Genomic DNA, 23,173 nt, shown 5'->3' on the forward strand with positions numbered 1-23,173 from the left:
ATAAGGATAAACAGTGATTGTTTCAGCAGCATATATACTAAAATTGGAATGATACAGAGATTAGCAAAATTAAATTAAAAATTCAAAAATACAGAAAGAATAAGTAACCTTTTGCAATCTAGTTTTTACTCCATGGCCCAGGGCCACTAGTCTCTCCAAAGTTTCACATGGTCCCATGAATTTTTTTTTTTTTTTTGAGACAGAGTCTCACTCTGTTGCCCAGTCTGGAGTGCAAGTGCCATTCACTCAGCTCACTGCAACCTCTGCCTCCCAGCCTCAAGCGATTCTCCTCCCTCAGCCTCCTAAGTAGCTGGGATTACAGGTGCGCACCACCACGCCTGACTAATTTTTATGTTTTTAGTAGAGATGGGGTTTCACCATGTTGGCCAGGCTGGTCTCAAACTCCTGACCTTAAATAGTCCATCCACTTAGGCCTCTCAAAATGCTGGGATTACAGGCATGAGCCACCGTGCCTGGGCCCTTGAATTTAAAGTACCTTTTTCTTTTCTTTCTTTTGAGACAGAGTTTTGCTCCTGTTGCCCAGCCTGGAGTGCAATGGAGCGATTTCAGCTCACTGCAACATCTGCTTCCCGGGTTCAAGTGATTCTCCTGCCTCAGCCTCCTGAGTAACTGGGACTACAGGCATGCGCCACCATGCCTGGCTAATTTTGTATTTTTAGTAGAGACAGGGGTTTCTCAATGTTGGTTAGGCTGGTCTCGAACTCCTGATCTCAAGTGATCCACCCGCTTCAGCTTCCCAACGTGCTGGGATTACAGGCGAGAGCCACCACACCCGGCTTTTCTTTTCTTCTTTTTTTTTCCATAGGCATGTTTCAGAGCTCAGTTTGATTATGTAACATCTAGCATGAGTGACTCTATTCTGGTTTGGTCTGAATTGCTAGGGCCTAGGACAGGAAGCTAGTCTAAAGCAATGGCCTCCTGTAAATTGTATTTAAGAGCATGAATAGGGTCTTACAGGGAGAATACGTGGTGTGGGAACATCCTAGATTGGAAGAGGACTAGACTAGAACCTGATAGTGAATGGCAAAGAAAAATGAAGGAGCAAGCAAAAAAAGCAGAAGGAAACCTGGCGTGTGTCAGTATGGTTTCATTGCCTACCCCTTCATTTGGGACAAACCTTGATTTCGTTTTGCATTCCACCCTTCCTCCAAGTGGTTCAGCAATGAGTCCTGATTAATCCAAGCCAATCTTGTTATCACAATTTCCCTGCCAGGGACTGATTTAGGAAGGGACATAAGATGCAATTCAGGCCAGTGAGATGTGAGGAAAGACTTCTGGGGGCTTCTGGGGAAGGTCTCCTCATTGGTTAAAAATAAAAAGACATACGGGAAGAGACACACTCGCTAGCTGCATATTTTCATGTTGGGATATAGCATTGGAATGACTTGTATTAGGGTTTTCCAGAGAAACAGAACCAGTAGGTTCTAGATATAGATATACAGATAGATATTTATATATGAGGAGATTTATAGGAATTGGCTTATGTGGTTATGGAGGCCAGGAAGCCCCATGATATGCTCTCTGCGAGCTGGAGAACCTGGAAAGCCAGTGTGTAATTCTGTCTGAGTCCAAACGCCGGGTAATCAGCCGAGGGCCAATGATGTGGGTCCCACTCTGAGTCCGGAAGCCCAAGTCTGAGGGTAGGAGGAAATGGGTGTCTCAGCGCAAGCAGAGAGAGTGAGTTCACCCTTGCTCCATCCTTTTGTTCTATTCAGGCCTTTAATGGATTGAGTGATGCCTACCCATACTAGGAGAGTCATCTGCTTCACTCAGTTCATCAGCTCAAATGAAAATCCCTTCCAGAAACATCCTCACAGACACAGCCAGAAATAATGTTTTACCAGTTATCTGGGCATCCCTTAGCCCAGTCAAGTAGTACACCCAATTAACCATCACACACTGCTACAGTCATCCTTGAACAGTGCAGAGAGCACCTTTACGACAAGCCATCGTCTTCAGGGTGGTAGACCAGAACGGTGGATGGTAGCTGGGAGCAGCAGCTCATGCATGTAATCCCAGCACTTTGGGAGGCCAAGGCAGGCAGATTGCTTGATCCGAGAAGTTCAAGACTAGCCTGGGTGACATGGTGAAACCCTGTCTCTACCAAAAAAACCCAAAAAAATTAGCTGGGCATGGTGGCGCATGCCTGTAGTCCCAGCACTTTGGGAGGCTGAGGCAGGAGGATCATTTGAGTCCAGAGGTCGAGGTTGTGGTGGGCCAAAATCATGCCACTGTACTCCAGCCTGGGTTATAGAGTGAGACCCTGTCTCAAAAAAAAAAAAAAAGGTGGAAAGTACCCAAGTCCCTGATGACACTGCTGAGCCTTCAAATTAATCAGCCCTGAAGCTCTTCAAATGTGAGATATATTTTTCCTATGATTTAAGCTATTTGACTTGGAGTCTTTTTTTTTTTTTTTTGCAGCTAAAGGCACAGCCATAGAGAAGAATACTGCAAGAGCCTAGGCGGCAGAAAGCTCCAAAGAAGAAATGAGTTGGCATCTGAGGCTGCAGGGAAACAGAGTCATATGGAGACAGAACAAGGTACTTTAGGCTGGGTGTGGTGGCACATGCCTGTAATCCTAGCTACTTGGGAGGCTGAGGCAGGAGAATCACTTGAACCCGGGAGGCAGAGGTTGTAGTGAGCCGAGATCGCACCACTGCACTGTGCCAGCTTGGGCAACAAGAGTGACACTCCATCTCAAAGAAAAAAAAAATGGCCAGGCATAGTGGCTCATACCTGTAATCCCAGCATTTTGGGAGGCCAAGGCAGGAGCATTACTTGAGGTCAGGAGTTTGAGACCAGCCTGGCCAACATGGTAAAACCCGGTCTCTACTAAAAATACAAAAATTACCTTGGCATGGTGGTGTGTTCCGGTAATCCCAGCTTCTCGGGAGGCTGAGGCAGGAGAATCGCTTGAACCTGGGAAGTGGAGGTTGCAGTGAGCCAAGATCATGCCATAGCATGCCAGCCTGGATGGTAGAGTAAGACTCTGTCTCAAAAAAATTTTTTTTTTTTTTTTTTTTTTTTTGAGGCGGAGTCTCGCTCTGTCGCCCAGGCTGGAATGCAGTGGCACGATCTCGGCTCACTGCAAGCTCCGCCTCCCGGGTTTACGCCATTCTCCTGCCTCAGCCTCCGAGTAGCTGGGACTACAGGCGCCCGCCACCACGCCCGGCTAGTTTTTTGTATTTTTAGTAGAGACGGGGTTTCACCATGTTAGCCAGGATGGTCTCGATCTCCTGACTTCGTGATCCACCCGCCTCGGCCTCCCAAAGTACTGGGATTACAGGCTTGAGCCACCGCGCCTGGCCAAAAAAAATTTTTAATTAAATAATTAAAAAAAAAAAAACACCACGAGATTCACAGCAACCAATCCAAAGGGCTCAGTTTACCCGTTGCCATGATAATGATGTCCCCTCTGTTTTAATCCTGTAAGGAAATCACTTTGAAACAACCAATCCACTTTTTGTTCTCTGTTCCTGCTTTCCTCAGTCCTTTTCTGTCTATAAAACCAATCTTTTTGGCTGGGCGCGGTGGCTCACGCCTGTAATCCCAGCACTTTGGGAGGCCGAGGCAGCCAGATCACAAGGTCAGGAAATCGAGACCATCTTGGCTAACACGGTGAAACCCCATCTCTACTAAAAATACAAAAAATTAGCTGGGTGTGGTGGCGGGCCCCTGTAGTCCCAGCTACTCGGAAGGCTGAGGCAGGAGAATGGCGTGAACCCGGGAGGCAGAGCTTGCAGTGAGCCGAGATCGCGCCACTGCACTCCAGCCTGGGGGACACAGCGAGACTCCGTCTCAAAAAAAAAAAAAAAAAAAACAACCCAGAACCACAGCCTAATTTGTAACCCCACAGAGATGACTCTGGCACTAGTGAACAATGCTGCTGTGATTTATGCGAAACCTCAATTGGCCACATTTTGTTACTATGCCAAAGGTGAGCTGGTTCCTCCACCCCTGTTGAGATCCCTAGAGCTATCCAAAGCCTGGGGGGAAAAAATAAGTCACTAGTGCTCAAACTGGTAGCTTCAAACCGCTCACAGTTAAGTGCTGAATGATTTGGTGGCCATTGAAGTGTGAATGTGGTTTTATGTTTGGAGAGATCACAGGCAAGTGTGGCATGATTGGCTGTAATATTTGAAGAACAAGACTAGTGAACAATACAGTCAGGATGGCTAAAGGTGACCCCAAGAAACCAAAGGGCAAGATGTCTGATTATGCCTTCTTTGTGTAGACGTGAAGAGAAGAACATAAGAAGAAAAACCCAAAGGTCCCTGTCAATTTTGCAGAATTTTCCAAGAAGTGCTCTGAGAGGTGGAAGACAATGTCCGAGAAAGAGAAATCTAAATTTGATGAACTGGCAAAGGCGGATAAAGTGCGCTATGATCGGGAAATGAAGGATTATGGACCAGCTAAGGGAGGCAAGAAGAAGAAGGATCCTAATGCTCCCAAAAGGCCACCATCTGGATTCTTCCTGTTCTGTTCAGAATTCTGCCCCAACATCAAATCCACAAACCCCAGCATCTCTATTGGAGACGTGGCAAAAAAGCTGGGTGAGATGTGGAAGAACTTAAATGACAGTGAAAAGCAGCCTTATATCACTCAGGCGGCAAAGCTGAAGGAAAAGTATGAGAAGGATTTTGCTGTCTACAAGTCGAAAGGAAAGTCTGATGGCACAAAGGGTCCTGCTAAAGTCGCCCGGAAAAAGGTAGAAGAGGAAGATGAAGATGAGGAGTTCCCTATTCTACACTAGGTGCTGACTTTTTGGTATGTTTATCTCCTTCACAAAACCATATGACTTTGGTTTGCTATCTCTATTTTCCGAGCTTAAAACAGTATGCAAGGCCAGGCGTGGTGGCTCACACCTATAATCCCAGCACTTTAGGAGGCCGAGGCAGGTGGATCACCTGAGGTCAGGAGTTTGAGACCAGCCTGGCCAACATGGAGAAACGCTGTCTCTACTAGAGATACAAAATTAACTGGGCATGGTGGCGCATGCCTGTAGTCTCAGCTACTCTGGAGGCCGAGGCAGGAGAATCGCTTGAACCCGGAAGGCAGAGGTTGCAGTGAACCGAGATGGTACCATTGCACTCCAGCCTGGGCAACAAGAGCAAAACTCCGTCTCCAAACAAAACAAAACAAAACAAAACAAAACAGCCGGGCGCGGTGGCTCAGGCCTGTAATCCCAGCACTTTGGGAGGCCGAGAGGGGCGGATCACGAGGTCAGGAGATCGAGACCATCCTGGCTAACCCGGTGAAACCCCGTCTCTACTAAAAAATACAAAAAACTAGCCGGGCGAGGCGGCGGGTGCCTGTAGTCCCAGCTACTCGGGAGGCTGAGGCAGGAGAATGGCGTGAACCTGGGAGGCGGAGCTTGCAGTGAGCTGAGATCCGGCCACTGCACTCCAGCCTGGGCGACAGAGTGAGACTCCGTCTCAAAACAAAACAAAACAAAACAAGTGTGCAAACTTGCACATGTACCCACTGAACCTAGAATAAGAGTTGGAAAGAAAAAAAAAAGATATGGCAAATAAATCTATCAAGAAAAGGGGCCAGGCGCGGTGGCTCACGCCTGTAATCCCAACACTTTGGGAGGCCGAGGCAGGTGGATCATGAGGTCAGGAGATGGAGACCATCCTGGCTAACATGGTGAAACCCCGTCTCTACTAAAAATACAAAAAATTAGCCGGGCGTGCTGGCGGGCGCCTGTAGTCCCAGCTACTCGGGAGGCTGAGGCAGGAGAATGGCATGAACCCAGGGGGCGGAGCTTGCAGTGAGCCGAGATCACACGACTGCACTCCAGCCTGTGACAGCAAGACTCCGTCTCAAAAAAAAAAAAAAAAATCTATCAAGAAAAAAATACCAGTGTGCCAGCATAGTACAGATGCATAATAAAAAAAAGAATAATCAAATGATCTACAAACAGGATTACTTTTAGGCTTATTTTCTTTTTCCTATTCCTTGAGAAAACAATACAGAAACAGCCCATTTTGTTCTATTTCACAACTAAAATATGAATTTAGTACAACTCCCTTCACACAAAGAGCGTCGGCTCTTTGCCTTCATTGTTTTAATTTTTCCTTTTCTTGTTTTGTTTTATTTTGTTTTGTTTTTGAGACAGAGTCTTGCTCTGTGCCCGGGCTGGAGTGCAGTGGCACGATCTTGGCTCACTGCAACCTCCACCTCCTTGGTTCAAACAATTCCTCTGCCTCAGCCTCCTGAGTAGCTGGGATTACAGGCGGATGCCACCATGTCTGGCTATTTTTTATTTTTTTTATTTTTTTATTTTTAAATAAAAATATAAAGGGGTTTCACCATGTTGGCCAGACTGGTCTCGAACTCCTTACCTCAGGCAATCTGTCCGCCTCGGCCTCCCAAAGTGCTGGGATTACAGACGTGAGCCACCGCGCCTGGCCCCCTTTTCTTTATTTCGAAAGTTAAACTCCCTGGGGTCATAAGATTCCAGTCTCATGACTAAAAGCAGTTCTAATTAGCTGCTCTTCTTCCCAGTCCCTGCCACAGCCTCATTTGCCCACCTCATACCTCTGCCTCCTCACCTCGACAAGATACCTGTGCTCCTGACATACTGGAGGCTGGGCATTCAGGAAAGGTCAGAAATGAAAGTGCATTCCAAAACATGTTTTATTCCACCTGGGATGTCCAAGAAAGGCTCTGGACATTTAACAAACTTGTTAGTTTACAAATGCTACATTTATTATCAGAGGCAGACCAAGGCCTCAGACTAAGGAACAGCACATCCCACTGCATTATCACAACCTGGACCAGAGAACTTGGAGCCAAGCAAATTAAAGTCAACATTCAACAATCAAGCCATGGGTAAATGACCTTGAGGCCCTGAATGTGAAACCTATGAGAAGGACCATGAATCTGAGCAGAAGCTCAACCTCATGAAAGTTTGATCTTAAACTGAATCTGTGGGATCATAAGTACTTGGGTGTTCAAGACCAGCCTGGGCAACTCCTGTCTCTACAGAAAAAAAAAAAAAAAAAAAATGGCCAGGTGAAGTGGCTCATGCCTGTAATCCCAGCACTTTGGGAGGCCAAGGCAGGAGGATCACCTGAGGTCAGGAGATTGAGACCAGCCTGGCCAACATGGTGAAACTTTGTCTCTACTAAAAATACAAATTAGCCGGGCATGGGGGCTGCTGCCTGTAATTCCAGCTATTTGAGAGGCTGAGGTGGGAAAATTGCTTGAACCCCAGATGGGGGCGTTGCAGTAAGCTGAGATCGTGCCACTGCACTCCAGCCTGGGCGACAGAGTGAGACTCTGTCTCAAAAACAAACAAACACATAAAAATTAGCCAATGTGGTGGTATGTGTCTGTAGTCCCAGGTTCTCATGAGGTTGAGGTGGGAGGATCAATTGAGCCCAGGACTCAGGAGGTCGAGACTGCAGTCAGCCATGATTTTGCCAGTGTACTCCAGCCTAGATGACAGAGCAAGATCTTGTCTCAAAAAAATAAAATAAAAATTAAAAAAATAAACTTTCGCCTGCAGCAGCAGCCAAGCTATACCTCAGTTCTGATTGCATCTAGTGATAATAATAATAGTGGTTAATATTTGTTAAGTGCTTACTATGAGTCAGTCACTGTGCTAGGTGCTCGTGCATCATCGCATGTAACCCACATCAACTGGTCAGTTCTCAGGAGAAATGGAAAGCATACCCTGCTAATGACTGGGAGACCTACGGTCAGATCTGTGAGTACATTTCAATTTCCAACCTATTTCTATAAGAGTAGGAAGAGAGGCACCTCCTGTGTGTTAGAGATGGCTTCTGAGAGCAACTGTGCCGTGCAACTCCTCCAACTCAGATTCACATTTTCCATTTTTTTTTTTTTTTAATTTGAGATGGAGTTTCACTCTTGTTGCCCAGGCTAGAGCGTGATGTCACAATCTCTCAGCTCACCGCAACCTTCGCCTCCCAGGTTCAAGCACTTCTCCTTCCTCAGCCTCCCAAGTAGCTGGGATTACAGGCATGTGCCACCATGCCCAGCTAATTTTCTGTATTTTTAGTACAGATGGGGTTTCTCCATGTTGGTCAGGCTGGTCTTGAACTCCCAACCTCAGGTGATCCACTTGCCTCGGCCTCCCAGAGTGCTGGGATTACAGGCGTGAGCCACCGCACTCGGCCAAATTCACATTTTCTAACCTGCTTGCCTACAACCTGGGATTTGAAGAAAGTTTTCCAACTTTTGGGAGACTTAAAAACTCATCCTTCAACTTCTGGGAGACTGTATGTTGAGTAAGGCACTGTTATGAATCACAAGAAAAGAAAAAAATTTAATTTCCTGGTTTCCCGAGTGTATGAACTAATTATCATTGTTATTATTGTTTTATTTTATTTAATTAATTACTTTATTTTTTGAGACGGAGTTTCACTCTTGTTGCCCAGGCTGGACTGCAATGGCACGGTCTTGGCTCACTGCAACCTCTGCCTCCTGGGTTCAAGCGATTCTCCTGTCTCATCCTGTCAAGTAGCTGGGATTACAGGCGACCATCACCATGTCTGGCTAATTTTTGTATTTTTAGTAGAGATGGGGTTTCATCACATTGGCCAGGCTGGTCTCAAACTCATGACCTCAGGTGATCCATTTGCCTCGGCGTCCCAAAGTGCTGGAATTACAGGCGTCAGCCACCGCACCTGGCCTATTTTATTTTTTTTGAGAGTCTTACTCTGTTGCTCAGGCTGGAGTGCAGTGGCGAGATCTCGGCTCACTGCAACCTCTGCCTCCCAGGTTCAAGCGATTCTCCTGACTCAGCCTCCCAAGTAGCTGTAACTATAGGCATGTGCCACCACTCGGATCATTTTTGTATTTTTAGTAGAGACGGCATTTCACTATATTGGCCAGGCTGGTCTCGAACTCTCAACCTCAAGTGATCCGCCCGCCTCGGCCTCCCGAAGTGCTCGGATTATAGGCGTGAGCCACCACACCCGGCTAATTATTATTTTTAGAGATGGGGGTCTCGCTATGTTGCCCAGACTGGGCTCAAACTCCTCTGCTCAACCAATCCTGGGCCTCCCAAGTACCTGGGACTACAGATGGCGCCACCGCGCCCGGCTTTAGCTTACTACGTTAAAGCCCTACCAGACTCACGTGGCCGGGGGCCAGTTTATTCTCATCTCTTGAAGCCATGCGCTTCACCTGGGCCGACTGGGAGAAGCCTCTGAAGCCAGCCAGCCCCTAAGGAGTGGTTCTGTCGGGGGAAGGGAGCCTCAAGGCTAACGAAGGAGCTCCGACCCCGCCCTTCAACTTCAGAGGGAGCAATGAACCCCCTTCCCTGAAAGGACGAGATTACTGGGTCCTCTTGGGGGACTCTGGAGATCCTCCTGGCCGGAGCTGGAGGAAGCTGGGAGGCCCGGCGGGGTGCGGGGAGGGAAACTGAGCCGAGGCCGGGTAGAGGGCGGGCGTGGGGCGAGCCAGAGACTTCTCAAGAAGCCCAGAGGATTCTGGGGACTGGAAAGCAGCCGAGTTTTTTTTTTTTTTTTTTTTTTTTTTTTAAAAAAAAAAGAGGGAGAGAGAGAGAGAGAATGGAGAAAACAAAATCTCTCGTCTGAGCATGACTCTTGGCTGTGGTGCTTTCCCCAGCGCCTCTGCAGCGGTTCCCAGAGAAAGCCCGCCAGGCGAGGACAGACGGACAGACGGACGCAACGGTCTTCCCAGCGCAGACTTGGAACGCCCCAGGGGGTGGGGGAGGCTGCACCACCTCTTCAGTAATTGGTTTGGAGACAATTGGCCATCCATATGGAAAAGATAAAGTAGATCCTATCTGACTGCAGGCCTCCAAATAAATTCCAGATGAACTAGAGCCCTACAGGGAACAAGCAACGCTACTATAGAGCTTTGGGAAGAAAACGTAAAGATAACTGTATGACACGGGGATAGGGGATGTTTTCTCTAACAAAGTACAAAACGTGCAAAACATAAAGGAAACGACAGTATGGACCGGGCGCAGTGACTCCCGCCTGTAACCCCAGCACTTTGGGAGGCTGAGGAGGGAGGATCGCTTGAGCCCAGGAGTTTTTGTTTTTGTTTTCTTGAGACAAGGCCTCTTGCTCTTGCCCAGGCTGGAGTGCAGTGGCAGCGAGATCTCTGCTCACTGCAACCTCCGCCTCCCAAGGAGCTGGGTGGGGCTACAGGCACCGGCACCACACTTGGCTAATTAAAAAAAAATTTTTTTTTTGGCCCGGTGAGGTGGCTCATGCCTGTAATTCCAGCACTTTGGGAGGCCAAGGTGGGCGGATCGCGAGGTCAGGAGATCAAGACCATCATGACTAACACAGTGAAACCCCACCTGTACTAAAAATACAAAAAATTAGCCAGGCGTGATGTCGGGCGCCTGTAGTCCCAGCTACTTGGGAGGCTGAGGCAGGAGAATGGGTGAAACCAGGAGGTGGAGCTTGCAGTGAGCTGAGACTGGGCCACTGCACTCCAGCCTGGGGTACAGGGCGAGACTCCGTCTCAAAAAAAAAAAAAAAAAAAAATTTTTTTTTTTTACAGAGATGAGGCCTCACTATATTGCCCAGGCAGGTCTCAAACTCCTGGCCTTAAATGATTCTCCCGCCTCGGCCTCCCAAAGTGCTGGGATTACTGGTTATGCCACTGTGCCCAGGGAGCCCAGGAGTCCGAGATGAGCCTGGGCAACACAGCGAGACCTCTGTCTCTATTTTTTTTTTTTAAAAGATGGTGTGGTGTTATGATACATATTGGTTTTCATCCACAGCTCAGGACTCCCATTGTCCTTGTTAGTCTTTTGTTATAATATTGGGTGTGTTAGCCCTCAGGGGCAGTGTCTGACCACCTCCTGCCCTCCTTTCACTCTAACATTCCTGGGCCTTTCTGCCTGTGGGCCTTAAGATCCTCCCATAAAGCTTCCATGAAAACCCTAGAGGACAGGGTTTAGTGAAGCTTCCAGATGCCTGAACACCTGGAGGTTCCTGGAGGGTGGAGTGCCCACAGAGGGCATGGAAGCTCCACAGCCCTGCCCTCAAACCTCACCTTCCGTGTCTCTTCATCTGTATCCTTTGCAATCTACAGGCTTTTTTTTTTTTTTTTTTTTTTTTTGGACGGAGTCTTGGTCTTTCACCCAGGCTGGAGTGCAGTGGTGGGCCATCTCGGCTCACTGCAACCTCCGCCTCCAAGGTTCAAGCGAGTCTCATTGCCTTAGCCTTCCTTGTAGCTGGGATTACAGGCACCCATCAAAAATGCCTGGCTAATTTTTTTTTTTTAAGTAGAGATGGTTTCACCATGTTGCCCAGGCTGGTTTCAAAGCCCTAACCTCAAACGATCCACTTGCCTCGGCCTCGCAAAGAGCTGGGATTATAGGCATGAGCCACTACACCAGGCCTGCATATGGTTTCTAATAAACCAGTAATTGTCAGTGTTTTCCCAAGTTCTGTGAGCTGCTCCCACAAATTAATTGGACCCAAAGAGGGGGTCATGAGAACTCCAGCTTGAAGCCTGCTGGTCCGAAGTTCTGGAGGCCCAGACTTGGGATTGGTACGGGGCAGGGAGGAAGTCTTGGGGACTAAGCCCTCAACCTATGAGATCTGACACTATCTCTGGGTAGATGGTGTTGGAACTGAATTAAAGGACACCCAGCTGGTGTCCAGTGCTGGGTGGGGAAAAAAGCCCCATGTGTATGGTCACAGAAATCTTCTGTGTGGATGATTGCTGTGGTGTGGGAGTAGAGGAAATGGTTAGAGAGTTTTCTCTAAACAATTGGTGTTGGCCGGGCGCGGTGGCTCACGCCTGTAATCCCAGCACTTTGGGAGGCCGAGACGGGTGGATCACGAGGTCAGGAGATCGAGACCATCCTGGCTAACACGGTGAAACCCCGTCTCTACTAAAAAAAAAATACAAAAAACTAGCCGGGCGAGGTGGCGGGCGCCTGTAGTCCCAGCTACTCGGGAGGCTGAGGCAGGAGAATGGCGTGAACCCGGGAGGCGGAACTTGCAGTGAGCTGAGATCCGGCCACCGCACTCCAGCCTGGGCGACAGAGCGAGACTCCGTCTCAAAAAAAAAAAAAAAAAAAAATTGGTGTCAGTGAAGTGGGATTTGCAGAATGACCCTGACTCATATAAACAAGTGGTTTGGGAAGAAAAATGATAAAAGGGTGGGGGAAGAGGTCTTCGATTCCTGGGTGACCATGTGGTCACCATGGTGTGAAGCCACAACTCTGCTGAGATCAGTTACTAAAGGTAAAACTTACCAGTGGAATTTAGAGATGGATCCAACTCCCCAGGAATTGGTTCATTGAATGCATAAGAAAATACAAACTAGTAAGAAAAATGTGAAATATTCAGTCCCTTGATTATTGTTATCTATAATGGCTAAAATGAAAGTAAAAGAGGGTGCTGGGTTAGGAATTGAGGCTGGACCAAGCACAGATGTGAGTCTGGCTGAGCTCAGGCCACTAGCCTCAGAGTCACCCACAAAGAAGAAAATTATGCAGGGACAACAGAAAGTACTTCTGAGACCTGTGGTTACCAAGAAGGTAGTCCGTGTGAAGGAACCAAGTAACTATTGAAACCAGAGAGTAGAGTGTGGAGGAATTGTTCCAGTTCGTAGATCAGTATTATCAGCTTCCTGAGGAAGATTTACTAAAATGGATTCTGAGAGTGACTAATTTAGGGGCAGTATGCAGAGTGAAAGAGCATGTTTGGGTGATGTAGGACTCACAGTTCACTATTCTAGTCACAGATGGGTATATACGATTCACACACACAGGAGGTTATTCCTGAGGGAACAGCCAGCCTGGTGGAATGTAGAAAAGTCACTGTAAAGGCCGGGTGTGGTGGTTCACACCTGTAATCCCAGCACTATGGGAGGCCAAGGCAGGTGGATCACCTGAGGTCAGGAGTTCAAGACCAGCCAGGCCAACATGGTGAAACCCCATCTCTATTAAAAATACAAAAATTAGCCGGGTGTGTTGGCTCATGCCTGTAATCCCAGTTACTCGAGAGGCTGAGGCGAGATAATCACTTGAACATGGAAGGCGGAGGTTGCAGTGAGCCAAAATCATGCCACTGCACTCCAGCCTGGGCAACAGAAAGAGTCTCTGTCTCCAAAAAAAAAAAAAAAATAGCTGGCATGGTGGCCGGTGCCTGTGGCCCCAGCTACTCAGGAGGCTGAGGTGGAAAGATCGCTTGAGCCCAGGATGTCAAGGCTGCATAAAAAGTCTCAGAGGCCGGGTGCAGTGGCTCACGCCTGTAATCCCAACATTTTGGAAGGCCAAGGTGGGCAGATCACAAGGTCAGGAGTTTGAGACCAGCCTGGCCAATATGGTGAAACCCCGTCTCTACTAAAAATACAAAAATTAGCAGAGTATGGTGAAGCGTGCCTATAATACCAGGTACTTGGGAGGCTGAAGCAGAAGAATTGCTTGAACCCAGGAGGCAGAGGTTGCACTGAGCTGAGATCAAGCCATTGCACTCCAGCCTGGGCTACAGAGTGAGACTATATCTCAAAAAAAAAAAAAAAAAAGGCTGGGCATGGTGGCTCACGCCTGTAATCCTAGCACTTTGGGAGACCAAGACAGGCAGATCACCTGAGGTCGACCAACATGGAGAAACCCCATCTCTACTAAAAATACAAAATTAGCTGGGCGTGATGGCACATGCCTGTAATCCCAGCTACTTGGGAGGCTGAGGCAGAAGAATGGCTTGAACCCGGGAGGTGGAGCCTGCGGTGAGTCGAGATCGCGCCATTGCACTCCAGCCTGGGCAACAAGAGCGAAATTCTGTCTCAAAAAAAAAAAAAAAAAAAAAAAAAAAATTTTAACTTGGCTGAGCATGGTGGCTCATGCCTATAATCCCAGCACTTTGGGAGGCTGAGGCAGGTACATTACCTGAGCTCAGGGGTTCAAGACCAGTCTGGGCAACATGATGAAACCCCTGTCTCTACCAAAAATACAAAAAAATTGGCCAGATGTGGTGGTGTACCCCTGTAATCTCAGCTACTAGTGAGGCTGAGCCAGGAGAATTGCTTGAACCTGAGAGAGGCAGAGGTTGTAGTAAGCCGAGATCGTGCCACTGCACTCCAACCTGGGCAACAGAGTGAGACTTTGTCTCAAAAAAAAAAAGACCTTAAGTGGCATTGACAGTGTTTGTGATTCTAGAATCAGGCTACATTTCATTCCATAAAATAAATAGAATGAGTATTCAGATGAGTCAAGCACAGGTTAGTTTTATGGATGAAAAAGGGCAGAGAAAAATAGAAACAGAAGAAAAAAAAGTAGATTGGTCATTTCAAAGTTACTTTTCTTGTAAAGGTTAAAGCAGAAAGGACTTCCGTATCATGCCGGCTAAAACTGGCCTGTTTGGGGTTTTGGCTGTTCCTTCTATCTCCTATTCCTCTGAAGGTTTGATAAACAACTTAGTGTTGCTTAGTGACATGGAACTTTAGCATGAGTGACTCCATTTTGGTTTGGTCTGTTGGGCCTAGCACAGGAGCTCAGTGCAAACCAATAGCCTCCTATATAATTGAACCCTTGTGCATCGCTGGTGGGAATATAAAATCGCTGCAGCTACCATGGAAAATCATATGGCGATTCCTCAGAACATTAAACAGAATTACCATAGGATCCAGCAATTCTATCTGTGGGTGTATATCCAAAATAATTGAAAGCAGAGACTCGAACAGATACCTGTACACTCACATTCAAAGCAGCAACATTCACAACAGCCAAAGGGTGGAAGCAACCCAAATGTCCATGGAGGGATGAATGGTTATGCAAAATGTGGTACATCTATACAACGTAATATTATTCAGTTGTAAAAAGGAAGGAAATTCTGACACATGCTACAAAATGGAAGGATCTTGAAGATATTAAGTGAAAGCAGCCAGACCCAAAAAGACAAATACTGTATAATTCTACTCATATCAGGTGCCTAGAGTAGTCAAGGGGAAGTTACTGTTTAATCGCTATAGAGTTTCAGTTTGGGAAGATGAGAAAGTTCTAGAAAAGAATGGTGGTGATGGTTACAGAGCAATGTGAGTGTACTTGATGCCACAGAACTGTATGCAGTAATTACAAATGGTTACGTTGTTAAATTTTGGCCAGGAGTGGTGGCTCATGCCTGTAATTCCAGCATTTTGGGAGGCCGAGGTAGGAGGATTGATTGAGGTCAGGAGTTCAAGACCATCCTGGGCAACACGGTGAGATCCTCATCTTTATAAAAATACATTTTAAAAATTTAAAAATTACCTGGGCGTGGTAGCACACGCCTGTAGTCCCAGCTACTCGGGAGGCTGAAGTGGGAGGATCACTTAAGCCAGAAGTTCGAGGCTACAGTGAGCTATGATCGTACCACTGCACTCCAGCCTGGGCGACAGAGCGAGACACTTCTAAAAAATAAAAAATGAAAAGGTAACATACATGTGTATGTATTGTAACACCATTGAAACATAGAAATTTAAACGAAGAAAAGCTGGCTTCTAGCCCTTGGACCTAGCAAAGCTGGCAGAGTCCTCACCTACCAATATAGGTAGGTGACTCCTTACACGTGGACAAGCACGTCCACCTGGTCGCTTCGCCCCTACCCTCCCCTCCTTTCCCCTTCCCGCGTCTCCCCTCCCCTCCCCTGCCCTCCCCTGCCCTCCCCTCCCCTGCCCTCCCCTGCCCTCCCCTCCCCTGCCCTCCCCTCCCCTGCCCTCCCCTCCCCTCCCCTCCCCTCCCCTCCCCTCCCCTCCCCTCCCTCACACATCCATGTTCCGACCCTGCCACCCCTAACAAGTCTCACTGCGCAGGCGCGGAGCGGTAGGCAGGAGCAGGCGTGGCCTGACTGTGCGCTTGTGCCGAATTCCAGCTGCGACTGCTGAGGGAGAAAATGATGCCCAGGTTGGGCTCCACGGCCCACCGGCCGAGGAGAGGCCTGCGCTGCACACGCGCAGACCGAGCATCCGCGTCAAGAGGCGAAGAGAGCGCGCGCTCCCCACGTCCTGCGCGCCTGGCTGCCAGGCATTCGTCTCAGCCGTGACTCTCGCCAGGCCGGGGCTGGGGCGCCCACGTCTGAAGAGCGATGCCCCGGGAGATCATCACCCTGCAGCTGGGCCAGTGCGGCAACCAGAGTGAGCAAGCGAGCGCCGCCCCCACCGGTCTCTGGTTCTGCCCCTTTGGGTCCCACCCAGGGGGACTGGCTTCCACCAGTCCCCCTACCCCTTCCATGAACCCCCTAGCCTGCTGCTCTGGATAACCCAGACCGAGAGCTGCGCTCCCAGCCCGGGACTGGGGCAGCCACCAGACCCAGGCATCTTGGGTCCACCCTCTGATCGTGTCGGCCTCTGAGACTAAAACTGGGCTCCTCAGGCCTTAAGGCTCCAGCAGACCCGGGCATCTCCCCCCTCCCCCAGTTGGGTTCGAGTTCTGGAAACAGCTGTGCGCTGAGCATGGTATCAGCCCCGAGGGCATCGTGGAGGAGTTCGCCACCGAAGGCACTGACCGCAAGGACGTCTTTTTCTACCAGGTGCCCCCAGCGACTTGGCCAAGGGCGGCAATGGCCCGAGGGGCCAGAAGGGAAGGGAGTGGCCTGGTACTGGGAACCCTGCTGGGCAGAGGGGCCAGGCGGCTGGCTTGAGGAGGGAGGGCTGGAGGGAGCCAGAGTTGGGAGGACTTAGGACTTGGGCCACCCTAGCTGATTGGGCCCCCTCCTGGACTCCCCTTGACAGGCAGACGATGAGCACTACATCCCCCGGGCCGTGCTGCTGGACCTGGAGCCCCGGGTGATCCACTCCATCCTCAACTCCCCCTATGCCAAGCTCTACAACCCAGAGAACATCTACCTGTCGGAGCATGGAGGAGGAGCTGGCAACAACTGGGCCAGTGGATTCTCCCAGGTGTCCAGGCGACTATTCCAGAGACCTTTGATAGTCCCATCCAGAGGCAAGGGAGGCTCAAGCTACTAGGAATTTGACCAGACTGCCAGAAAATAAGAGACAAAAGGATTCCCCAAACAAGAGGGACAGCCAGGGAGAGGTTTATGCAAATTTTGTGCAAATCATTTGCAATAGTAGCACTTCTGGGTTGAGGGCTACAGCCTAGGCTTTGCTTCAGGGTGGCAACAGTATTCCAGGGTAGACAGTGCTGTACTGAGAAAAGATGCGCTCTGGAACCTTTGGCCTGACCCTCCCTTTCCATGTCTCTATACAGGGTGAGAAAATTCATGAAGACATCTTTGATATCATAGACCGAGAAGCAGATGGAAGTGACAGTTTAGAGGTGAAGTTATGGAGTGGGGGAAGGAATGGGCAGGGAGGCTGAAGAGTGCTGGGGAAACGTCAGGAGGTGGCCTGGATAGGTGATGTGAGGGGAGCAATTCAATTCAAAACCCATTTATGGAGCATCAGATGTGGGATATTGAGGTGAATAAAATATAATCTTTGTTCTTAAGGAAGTCATAAATCTGAATGGCACTGGCCCCTTAGGCATGAGTCATTCAGCTTCTCCAGCTCCAAACCTTCCCAAGGAGCCTCAGCCTGGATGCGTAAGAGGAAGCTTTGAGACATGGGCGTTTTGGGAATGGGGAATGAGCCATGCCGAAGTCTTCCCCCAGATCCTTGGAGACTGCCTCTCCGTCTCTCCCCATGCTGGGCGCGATGTGTTCCTGGCTTACAACTCTTATAACCCATGTAATTTCCTAAGGGACTAGAGCAATAAGAGTATGTTTTGTTACAATATTTGACCTTTCGTCCTTGGTTTCTGAAACAGCTCCAGAACAGCTCCAGAGTGATAAAGGTGAAAGACAGTCTTTTGTTATTTATAACAAGCCCCTTTCTTTTAGATTAATCTTTCATTTTATTTTAATTAGTTAATTTTACTAACCGCTGTACTAAGGAGGAACAAGTGCATTTCAACCAAACCTGAGCTTATGTTAAAGAGGCGATTTTTTGGAAAGTCCCAGATAGCCACTGGATGGGGTGTTGGTTGCCAGGGGAACAAACCTGGTGCTCTGAGGGTTGGAATTTACAGGCCCATCCCTCACCTCTGGGGAAGGGAGAGGGATGAAGATTGAGTAGAGCACCAATTGTCAATGATTTAATCAGTCATGCCTGTGTAATGAAGCCTCCATAAAAATCCAAAAGGACTGAGTTCGGGGGCTTCCAGGAAGGTGAACAAGAACACATCCACAGGCCGGGAGGCTGCAAACCCAGCACCACAGGGCAGCAGCTCCTGTGCGCCGGAACCTTCCAGAGCTTCCCCTCGGTATCTCTTCATCTGGCTGTTTATTTGTATCCTTTAAAATATCCTTTATAACAAATGGGTAAACGTAAGTGGGTGTCTCCTTGAGTTCTGCGAGCTACTCTAACAAATTAATTGAACCCAAGGAGCAGTCCTGAGAACCCCGATTTATAGCCGGTTGGTCAGAGGCACAGATAAAACAACCTGAAGCTTGTATTGGCATTGGAAGTGGGAGAGTCTTGTGGGACTGAGCCTTCACTCTGTGGGATCCGATGCTATCTTTAGGTACGGATACTTCTCAACTTACAGTGGGTTTATCAGGACATCACAAATTGAAAATATTGACTAGGCACAGTGGCTCATGCCTGTAATCCCAGCACTTTGGGAGGCTGAAGCGGGTGGATCACCTGAGCCCAGGACCTGGGCAACATGGTGAAACCCCATCTCTGCAAAAAATACAAACATCATCCAGGCATGGTGCTGCCTGTAGTCCTAGCTACTTGGAGGTTGAGATAGGAAGATGCCTTGAGCCCAGGAATTCAAGGCTGCAGTGAGCTATGATCACACCACTACACTGCAGTCTGGGGGACTGAGTGAGATCCTGTCTCTAAAACCAAAACAAATTTGAGGCTGGGCGCGGTAGCTCATGCCTGTAATCCCAGCACTTTGGGAGGCCGAGGCGGGTAGATCAATTGAGGTCAGGAGTTCAAGGCCAGCCTGACCAAAATGGTGAAACCCCATATCTACTAAAAATACAAAAATTAGCCAGGCATGGTGGTGCATGCCCATAGTCCCAGCTACTTAACAGGCTGAGGCAGGAGAATGGCTTGAACCTAGGAAGCAAAGGTTGCAGTGAGCCAAGATTGGGCACTACAGCCTGGGTGACAGAGCAAGACTCCGTCTCAAAAAAAGAAAAAAAAATTGAAAATATTGTAAGTAGAAATGTGTCAGGTTATAACCCAATTAGCCCATCATGAAGTTGAAAAATTGTAAATTGAACCGTTGTAATTCAGATGCTTCTTGATTTAAGATGGGATTACATCCTGATAAACCCATCATAAAGCCAAAACATCTTAAATTAAACCATCCTAAGTCAGGGACAGTCTGTAGGTAGTCCAGAATTCAAGTGAATTAGTGGATACCCAGCTGGCATCTACTGTAGAATTGGCTGCTTACCTGATGTGTGTGGTAAAACCCCACCCATCTGGTATCAGAATTGTGTTGTGAGAGTGTGGCAGGAGAAACTGAGTCTGTTTATTCCTGTATACACACAGGGCTTCGTGCTGTGTCACTCCATCGCTGGGGGTACAGGTTCTGGCCTGGGCTCCTACCTCCTGGAGCGACTGAATGACAGGCAAGCCTGTGTTCGGGGAGAGGGCATTAACCCTGGTTCCCTGGATAATGTCATTGCTTTTTTTCTCTTGAGCTAGAAAGTCTGCCACTACCCCTTTTGAGTCATAGGGACAGACCCACCCAAGGACCATGTTGGAAGCTATTTTGGGGGGTGGGGGCTTACCTATGGAGGGGAGGGGATCTACAGAGTTTGAAGCTTTCAGGTTTATCCTTTTTGGCTTTGAAGACTCAGTTCTGCCCTCACCCCTTTTGTACAAAATGGCACAGATGGGCAGTGATGGGGGGTCCTTCCAGTTCACTATGCCATCACCCTCTTTTCTCTCAGGTACCCCAAGAAGCTGGTGCAGACTTATTCAGTGTTTCCCTACCAGGACGAGATGAGTGACGTGGTGGTTCAGCCATACAATTCACTCCTGACACTCAAGAGGCTGACGCAGAACGCAGACTGTGTGGTGAGCAAAGAAAGAGTTGAGGGGCTGGGTGTGGTGGCTCATGCCTGTAATTCTAGCACTTTGGGAGGCCGAGGCAGATGGATTGCTTGAGCTCAGGAGTTTAATACTAGCCTGGGCAACATGTGAAACCCTATCTCCACAGAAAATACAAAAATTAGGGCTGGGCGCGGTGGCTCACACCTGTAATCCCAGCACTTTGGGAGACTGAGGTGGGCAGATCACCTATGGTTGGGAGTTCGAGATCAGCCTGACCAACATGAAGAAACCCCGTCTCTACTAAAAAAATTAGCCAGGCATGGTGGCATACGCCTGTAGTCCCAGCTATCTAGTCCCAGCTACTCAGGAGGCTGAGGCAGGAGAGTTGCTTGAATCCTGCAGGTAGAGGTTGCAGTGAGCTGAGATTGCACCATTGTACTCCAGCCTGGGTGATAGAGTGAGACTCCGTCTCAAAAAAAAAAAAAAATAGCTGGTCCTGGTAGCATGTGCCTGTAGTCCCAGTTACTTGGAGGCTGAGGCAGGAGAATCGCTTGAACCCAGAGGCAAAGGTTGCGGTGAGCCAAGATCACACCATTGCACTCCAGCCTGGGTGACAAAGTGAGACTCTGCCTCAAAAAATAACATAAAAAAAAAATTAGCCGGGCATGGTGGTGTGCGCCTATAGTCCTGGCTACTCGGGAGGCTGAGGTTGGGGGATTTCTCAGAAAGTCAAGGCTGCAGTGAGCCATGATCACACCACTGCACTCAAGCTTGGGGCAACAGAACAAGACCTTGTGTTTAAAAAAAAAAAAAAGAAAAAAAAAGAGTAAAGGACTTTGGTCTGTCTCCTCAGGCCAGTGAGTCTCATTCACCCCTCCCTTCCCCAGCCCCTATACACACAGAACAGAGGACCAACAAAGCCATACCTGTGGGCCAAATTAGGAAATAAGGTCCTGACCTCTAAGTTTCTTAGAATCCTTTTAGGCAGCAAAACTCTCAACGAAGTGAATATACCTTCCCCCCACCACCATGTACCCCACCTTTGCCTACTTCATGCCCACTCATGCTTGTACTCTCAGCTCAAGGAAAACTTTCTTAGCAAAACCTTTCCTGACTACTCAGTCAAGATCAGATTACTTTGTATTTCAGGGAGTTAACTATACTTTTTTGTTTTATATTTAGTGTGCCTCCCTCCACGAGACTGTAGGCCTAATGAAGGGAAAGATGGTGCCTGTTCCTCTCTGTGGTCTCCCCAGAGCCAAGCACAGTGTATGGCACATGTGGGTACTCACGGGTTTGTTTACTGCCCTGCGTAGTCTGAGAGTATCTCATGATGCCCCAGAAACAGTACTTTTCTTTCTGTTATTTTTTATGTATATTTTTTACAGAGATGGCATCTTGCTGTGTTGCTTAGGCTGGTGTCCAACTCCCGGCCTCAAGTGATCCTCCCACATTGGCCTCCCAAACGGCAGGGATTACAGGCATGAGCCACCACGTCCAGCAGTACTTTTTTTTAAACTAACAAACCTACTTCTTGGCTTTGGAGTTCAGCAGGGGCTAAGCCAATATCTTATTTCTATGCCCATTTTATCCTCAAGATGCTGTGACCCTCTTCTGTCCCCGTAGGTGGTGCTGGACAACACAGCCCTGAACCGGATTGCCACAGACCGCCTGCACATCCAGAACCCGTCCTTCTCCCAGATCAACCAGCTGGTGGGCCCCCACTCCTGGACTCCTTTGGACTGGAAGCCCTCCTTGCTGGAGGGTCATCTGGGGAAGGAAAGTCCCAACCAGGCCGAGGCCCATGACATGGCACGCCTGTCCCCAGGTGTCCACCATCATGTCTGCCAGCACCACCACTCTGCGCTACCCCGGCTACATGAACAATGACCTCATCGGCCTCATCGCCTCGCTCATTCCCACCCCACGGCTCCACTTCCTCATGACCGGCTACACACCGCTCACTACGGACCAATCAGTAAGAGCAGCCTTCAGTGTCCCAGGCCAGGCCGGCCCTGGGCCCAGCAGGCCCTGCCCTAGCCTTTCTGTCTTCCCCACTGCCCCAGGAGCTGCCCTTTGCGGGCCCCGAGGCACTGTGCTCAGGGACTTTCTTGCTGACTTGCGCTCTACCCTCCCTCTGCCTTTGGCTTCTGCCAAGGAGAAGCCAAAGGGGGACTCTGCCCTGAGCGCTGGCCGGGTTCCTGTCTCACTGTCCCATCAGGTGGCCAGCGTGAGGAAGACCACGGTCCTGGATGTGATGAGGCGGCTGCTGCAGCCCAAGAACGTGATGGTGTCCACAGGCCGAGACCGCCAGACCAACCACTGCTACATCGCCATCCTCAACATCATCCAGGGAGAGGTGGACCCCACCCAGGTAGGGGAGGCCCCTTCATCCCGCACCCTGGACCCGCAGGGGTAGAGGAGAGGCCACCTCCACTGCTCGTGTGCCCACCCCAGGTCCACAAGAGCCTGCAGAGGATTCGGGAACGGAAGTTGGCCAACTTCATCCCGTGGGGCCCCGCCAGCATCCAAGTGGCCCTATCGAGGAAGTCTCCCTACCTGCCCTCGGCCCACCGGGTCAGTGGGCTCATGATGGCCAACCACACCAGCATCTCCTCGGTGAGTCTAGGTTTCTGTTCTTCTCAGGAAGAGTCTGTTCCACTGGCTACCTTCATCATCTTCCCCAAGTTCACTCCTAACCCCCTGGCTCGCATTTTGGAGATTTTCATCTCTTTCAGCTCTTTGAAAGTTCCTGCCAGCAGTTCGACAAGCTGCGGAAGCGGGATGCCTTCCTTGAGCAGTTCCGTAAGGAGGACATGTTCAAGGACAACTTTGATGAGATGGACAGGTCTAGGGAGGTTGTTCAGGAGCTCATTGATGAGTACCATGCAGCCACCCAGCCAGACTACATTTCCTGGGGCACCCAGGAGCAGTGATTTCCCTCCCCACTACTCCTGGATGGGAAGCACAGCCTCGACCATGCCTGCTCCCTCTGACCCAACTTCACCTCATGGACAACCCTTCTTGGTTCATCTCCAGCCCATGAGCTTCCTCCTGCTTCCTCCCTTCCATGCCCTAACTCTTGATATGCTTGTTCAGCTTTAATAAAGTAATAAAGCTTGGTTGTCAGTATAGCCAGGGCTTGATCTGTGAATACAGGGGGTGGTGAAGGGGT

The 23,173-nt window shown here is 49.1% G+C and overlaps 2 protein-coding genes and 1 pseudogene across 6 annotated transcripts in view; 2 read left to right on the plus strand and 1 right to left on the minus strand.

Annotated features, from left to right (window-relative positions):
• Positions 1-23,173, minus strand: part of PSMC3IP (PSMC3 interacting protein) — a 146,577-nt gene that overhangs the window by 72,965 nt on the left and 50,439 nt on the right. The window lies entirely within an intron of this gene.
• LOC100429257 (high mobility group protein B3 pseudogene) lies at positions 799-7,034 on the plus strand (annotated as a pseudogene). Its single transcript, XR_013406829.1, has 4 exons — positions 799-2,061; positions 2,791-3,087; positions 3,808-4,897; positions 6,853-7,034. The product of XR_013406829.1 is annotated as a high mobility group protein B3 pseudogene (transcript).
• TUBG2 (tubulin gamma 2) lies at positions 15,840-23,132 on the plus strand. 4 transcript variants are annotated; one of them, XM_015119784.3, is made up of 12 exons: positions 15,840-16,110; positions 16,393-16,505; positions 16,708-16,875; positions 17,189-17,257; positions 17,747-17,773; positions 19,492-19,571; positions 19,896-20,022; positions 21,625-21,711; positions 21,827-21,976; positions 22,220-22,372; positions 22,456-22,617; positions 22,737-23,132. In XM_015119784.3, exons 1-12 carry the CDS (start codon positions 16,062-16,064, stop codon positions 22,932-22,934), a joined length of 1,383 nt encoding a protein of 460 aa, XP_014975270.1. In that variant the 5' UTR covers positions 15,840-16,061; the 3' UTR covers positions 22,935-23,132. The 4 variants fall into 4 exon arrangements, with proteins under 4 accessions (XP_014975270.1, XP_077827914.1, XP_077827915.1 ...); XM_077971788.1 differs by lacking the exon at positions 17,747-17,773 and having other exon boundaries at positions 16,708-16,908; XM_077971789.1 differs by lacking the exon at positions 17,747-17,773 and having other exon boundaries at positions 21,827-21,985.

This window comes from Macaca mulatta, chromosome 16 (genome assembly GCF_049350105.2).
Source record: "Macaca mulatta isolate MMU2019108-1 chromosome 16, T2T-MMU8v2.0, whole genome shotgun sequence".
NCBI classification, from domain to species: Eukaryota; Metazoa; Chordata; class Mammalia; order Primates; family Cercopithecidae; genus Macaca; species Macaca mulatta.

What these genes read in the sequence shown, in the direction of transcription:
- TUBG2 (XM_077971788.1), top strand. Translation starts at nt 16,062, where the DNA reads ATGCCCCGGGAGATCATCACCCTGCAGCTGGGCCAGTGCGGCAACCAG. An exon ending in ATGGAAGTGACAGTTTAGAG is followed by an intron (nt 17,258 to 19,491) that starts GTGAAGTTATGG and finishes GTATACACACAG; the next exon opens with GGCTTCGTGCTGTGTCACTC. An exon ending in CTGGAGCGACTGAATGACAG is followed by an intron (nt 19,572 to 19,895) that starts GCAAGCCTGTGT and finishes CTTTTCTCTCAG; the next exon opens with GTACCCCAAGAAGCTGGTGC.